This window comes from Epinephelus moara, chromosome 19, assembly GCF_006386435.1.
Source record: "Epinephelus moara isolate mb chromosome 19, YSFRI_EMoa_1.0, whole genome shotgun sequence".
In the NCBI taxonomy this organism is placed as follows: domain Eukaryota; kingdom Metazoa; phylum Chordata; class Actinopteri; order Perciformes; family Serranidae; genus Epinephelus; species Epinephelus moara.
Genome location: NC_065524.1, coordinates 41,560,732 through 41,566,010, shown reverse-complemented (window position 1 = coordinate 41,566,010; position 5,279 = coordinate 41,560,732). Strand labels below are relative to the sequence as shown.

At 46.1% G+C, this 5,279-nt stretch overlaps 1 protein-coding gene across 1 annotated transcript in view; it reads left to right on the top strand.

Moving 5' to 3' along the window:
- Positions 1-5,279, top strand: part of ubr2 (ubiquitin protein ligase E3 component n-recognin 2) — a 64,096-nt gene that overhangs the window by 14,684 nt on the left and 44,133 nt on the right. The window contains exons 6-12 of the mRNA XM_050070566.1: positions 333-446; positions 545-675; positions 2,738-2,876; positions 3,023-3,085; positions 3,812-3,932; positions 4,013-4,120; positions 4,573-4,685. Coding sequence (XP_049926523.1) covers positions 333-446; positions 545-675; positions 2,738-2,876; positions 3,023-3,085; positions 3,812-3,932; positions 4,013-4,120; positions 4,573-4,685 — 789 coding nt within the window. The remainder of the gene's footprint in view (positions 1-332; positions 447-544; positions 676-2,737; positions 2,877-3,022; positions 3,086-3,811; positions 3,933-4,012; positions 4,121-4,572; positions 4,686-5,279) is intronic.

Sequence of the window (5,279 nt, the reverse complement as noted above, 5' to 3'; positions counted from 1 at the left end):
ACAGGTGTGACAGGGACAGGTGCGACAGGGACAGGTGCGACAGGAACAGGTGCGACAGGAACAGGTGTGACAGGGACAGGTGTGACAGGGACAGGTACACCAGAGACCTGACGGAGGTCACAGGTGATGTTAACTCTCTCCTCTGTACTCTGTAGGAAGAACCGTCCATGAGGTACACACAAGACACATGATGGTACACTGTGTGTGTGTGTGTGTGTGTGTGTGTGTGTGTGTGTGTGTGTGTGTGTGTGTGAGAGTGTGATAAACGTGTGTGTGTGTGTGTGTGTGTGTGTGTGTGTGTGTGTGTGTGTGTGTTTGTGTGTGTGTTGTAGATGACGACGTCAGGAGGTGGAGGTTTCTGTGACTGTGGAGATGCTGAGGCCTGGAAGAAAGGTCCTTACTGCCAGAAACACACACCTACGTCCAACAACAGAGACACTGAGGAGGTGAGACACATACCTGTCTGTCTGTCCCTCTGTCTGTCTGACCTTCTGTCGGTCTGTCTGTCCCTTGATGATCACTGCGGTTCTGTTTGTCCCTTCAGGATCCTGTAGCCCTGCTGCCTGCTGACATGGTTAGTCGTGCTTTCAGCATCTTCTCCATCATCCTGAAATACGCTGTGGACATGTTGACTTGGGAACAGGAGGACCAGCTGCCTGCAGGACTGGAGCCACCGTACGCGCGCGCACACACACACAAACACACAAACACACACACACACACACACATCCATAGACAGTGTTAATTCTTACAGTTACTTTAGTTCAGTCTGAAGACAGACAGCTAACTGCTATCAGTTAACAGCTATTTGCTAACTGCTAAAAAATAACAGCTAACTGCTAATAGCTAACTGCTAACAGCCACAAATCCATCCAGCAGCTCCACCATCCACAGTCAGACACACACGGCTGATTATTTACTGCTGAATTACAGCTCACAACTCGCACCAACAGAAACATCCTGGTGCAGACTATTTACTGGAGTTTACCAGCCTGTGGCTCATCAGGCATCTAAAGAGAAGTACACGCTGTCAACAGTCCACCTCCAACATTTACATCACGTCTCGTCAAAGAAAATCAAACATAGATTTCATCTTAGTTTTTATTATCACTGGGTGCGGTTACATGATGGCTTGATGGAATGAAATCTGAATGAAATCATCATGAATTAAAGTCTTTCCAGGTAGTTTACATGGGAAATATTCATTCTGAATGAGGGTTTACACGGGAGATCAGTGTAATTGCCTTTATTCGGGTCCGCACAAGGTTTGGGGCAGGGAAGGTTTCTGTTTGGATAGGGGGCGGGGCGGATGTTACGTGTTTACGTTTACCGGAAGAAAACACTGTAGTCCTCGCTCTGGATAACAAGATGCTTGACGACGCCGTTCTTAGTGCCTTTTTCGGGCTTGTTTTGCTTATATTCTTGAAGCAGCAGTACGACAACAACCTTGTTCTGCTAATGCTTCGTCTGTTGAGGAGGAGAAGGGAGGCAGAAGGTCAAAGAAGGGAGATAGAAGACCGTGCTGTGGAGAATGGAAACCGGTGAGTGCAACAAGTCCGACTGCTCTATCTCAGCCCGTTGCTATGCACGCTGTATACGTCATCGTGCGAGAAGGGCAAGGAAACGAGCATGTGCAGAAAGACCGGAATGAACTTAAAGAGGAATGAGTGTATACAAGTGCGAGAAATTCTTTCATTCGGAATTAGAAACAGAATATTCCAGCCCCTTACATCGGATTGAATTTTCAATCGCATTGGCCATTTTCATTCTGAGTTAGGTGTTTACAAGATCACTGTTAATAGGAATGAACTTTCATTCCGAATGAAAAGGGAATTAAACTGTCCATGTGAACGCACTCAATATCTAGTTTTAGCTCGTCATCGTCTTGTTATAGTCGTGGAATAAAGGTTGTTGATGAAAGGTTTTCATCAACAAAATAAACACTATCCCCACACACACACACACACACACACACACACACACACACACCTGTTGACACATTATTAAAGGTAATGTACTCACCTTTAATAATGTGTCAACAGGTGTGTTTGTCTTTAACCCTTTAAGCCAGGAGGTCGTTGTTTGTCTGATCCTATTTAAAAGGGTCTAAAATAAAGACCACAGTAACCACAACATTCATGTATCAGAAAGCTTCTGTCTTCACCTTCATCAGGGCGGACGCTCGTAATGACATCATTTTTGTTACATGTGGTGCAAAAAATATTGTGTTCATGTTTCTACTTTTTTTTTTTTTTTTTCTCTCTCTCTCTCTCTCCAAATATTTTTTTATGGCATTTTTTGCCTTTAATTGAGAGGGTTAGGGTTAGAGCGGAGAGAGGGAGTGACATGAAGCAAAGGGCCACAGGCTGGAGTTGAACCTGGGCCGCTGCGGCAACAGCCTTGTACATGGGGCACCTGCTCTATCCACTAAGCCACCGACGCCCCACGCTTCCACGTTTAAAATAATTTTGGATCCGTTTTTTTATTTTTTAGTAAAATCTGATGAAAAAAACATCCAGTGTTTTTATTATTTATTTTAATGACACTGTTTTAATCCTTTTATTAATTATTCTGGTTTATTGATCTAAATAATCTCTGAGCTCAAGTTGGATAGATGTTGGGATGAGAGACAACAGGAAGTGACATCACAATAAGCAGACATGTTAGAGTTTTGTTACGTTCACGTTTACTCTGACACTTCCTGTGTGTGTGTGTGTGTGTGTGTGTGTGTGTTCAGGGACAGAGGAGACACCTACTACTGCATGTTGTTCAATGATGAAGTCCACACGTATGAACAGGTGATCTACACGCTGCAGAAAGCTGTCAACTGCAGCCAGAAAGAAGCCGTCAGCTTTGCCACAACCGTGGACAGAGACGTCAGTACATGCTACAATACACATATACACTGTGCATCACATTGTTACTATGGTTACTTTGATATACAGGACCAGTGTGATGTTGGTTCACATCAGTCCTCACAAACATGAGGAGGTCCATGTTACATGTCGTCTTCATGTTGCAGGGCAGGAAGTCGGTTCGATACGGAGACTTTCAGTTCTGTGACCAGGCCAAGTCTGTGATCGTGGTGAGTGTCTGATGTCACAGCTGAGGGAGGAGCTGAGGGTGATACAGGAAATCATTTAATAACTCCTCTGTACCTCCCTCTGTCCTCCCTCTCTACCTCCCTCTGTCCTCCCTCTGTCCTGGCTCCCCGTGTCCTCCCTCTGTCCTCCCTCTGTCCTGACTGCCTCTGTACCTCCCTCTGTACCTCCCTCTGTCCTCCCTCTCTACCTGCCTCTGTCCTCCCTCTGTCCTGGCTCCCTGTGTCCTCCCTCTGTCCTCCCTCTGTCCTGACTCCCTCTGTACCTCCCTCTGTCCTCACTCTCTACCTCCCTCTGTCCTCCCTCTGTCCTGGCTCCCCGTGTCCTCCCTCTGTCCTCCCTCTGTCCTGACTGCCTCTGTACCTCCCTCTGTCCTCCCTCTATCCTCCCTCTCTACCTCCCTCTGTACCTCCCTCTGTACCTCTCTCTGTCCTGACTCCCTCTGTACCTCCCTCTGTCCTCCCTCTATCCTCCCTCTCTACCTCCCTCTGTACCTCCCTCTGTACCTCTCTCTGTCCTGACTCCCTCTCTACCTCCCTCTGTCCTCCCTCTGTCCTGACTCCCTCTCTACCTCCCTCTGTCCTCCCTCTGTCCTGACTCCCTCTGTACCTCTCTCTGTCCTGACTCCCTCTGTACCTCCCTCTGTCCTCCCTCTCTACCTCCCTCTGTCCTCCCTCTGTCCTGACTCCCTGTGTCCTGCGTCCCATCAGAGGAACACCAGTCGTCAGTCAAAGCCTCTCAGGGTTCAGGTGATGCACTCGTCAGTTGTTGCTCATCAGTGTTTTGCTCTGAAGGCTCTCAGCTGGTTGGGACAGATCATTCAATGCTCTGGTGAGTCTGGACTTCATTACCCAGAATCCCTCACTCTGTCTGCTTGTGATTGGTGTGAGTGTTTACCTGTTGTATTTCAGATGGTCTGAGGAGGATCCTGTGTCAGGTGGGCCTGCAGAAAGGTCCAGAAAGAGAATACTCCTCGCTGGTTGACAAGCTGATGCTCAGTGACTCCAAGATGTGGAAAGGTAACTGCTCATGTATAGAACTTATATATTTATTTACTACATGGCATTGTTTAACACTGGATTCTGATTGGTCGATGACCACACTGTAGACAGTTCTGATCATAAACTCTCAGCAGAGGCAGTTAAATCATTTTTAAAATCAGTATTTTGTGTCACAGTTTTGATTTCGGGATGATGTGCAGCGGCTCATTGTGAAACACCTTCATCACCACATCAGTGTGCCCGATGAATGTATTGTGAAAAATGGCTTGAACTGTGATTATCAGTATATTCACATGTGCTGTGCAGTCACATGCTGTGTGTCATGTTGAATCAGTGGCGTCAGTCAGGTGACTTTACTGGTTTTAAAGTATTTCTCCTCTCACAGAAACCACTGAGAGTCAAACTGGTGTTTTGGATTAAACCAAACTGCCCGTGATGTGTCAGTGTTTTTGTCCTGGCGCTCTTCACAGATCTGACACCTGTCCGCCTGCCCACCTGTTCTCCTCCCGACTCAGTGACACTGTTAAAGACAGCAGGGCTGCCTGGACCACTTGTAGACCGTAACCTTGCATTTCGCAAATATGTGCGATGTTTCTGCAGACAGTCCTGTTAACTTATGTCTCAGCGTCTGCTGTGACAGCAGATGGCGCTTTCACTCCTGTCAGTGACGATGGCGTTTTACCGTCCAGGAGACGTGTTGTATGATTTTCTCCTGATCATGTTACACTGTGATCATGTGACTGTGCCACTGTGCTGTGTTGACTCATGTCGATGATGACCTGATGAAAAAATATTTCACCAGCAGCAGCCATTTTTCTTTCCGTCCATATCAGATATATCACGCAAAACCTGATTTGTTGTTTCCTAATTTGTTCATCATCTCAATAAGATAAAAGAAAACACAGAATCAGCAGATTTCTCAAAATCTTGAACCTTTAAATTTATACACTGACTTATTTAAATGTTATGGATCATCCATAAGATGGCCCCATGTGTGTCCCAAGGACTCACCACGTTAAAAACTAACATCGACATCACTGCATTTCAATCAATCAATCAATTTTATTTATAAAGCCCAATATCACAAATCACAATTTGCCTCACAGGGCTTTACAGCATACGACATCCCTCTGTCCTTATGACCCTCACAGCTGATCAGGAAAAACTCCCCAAAAAA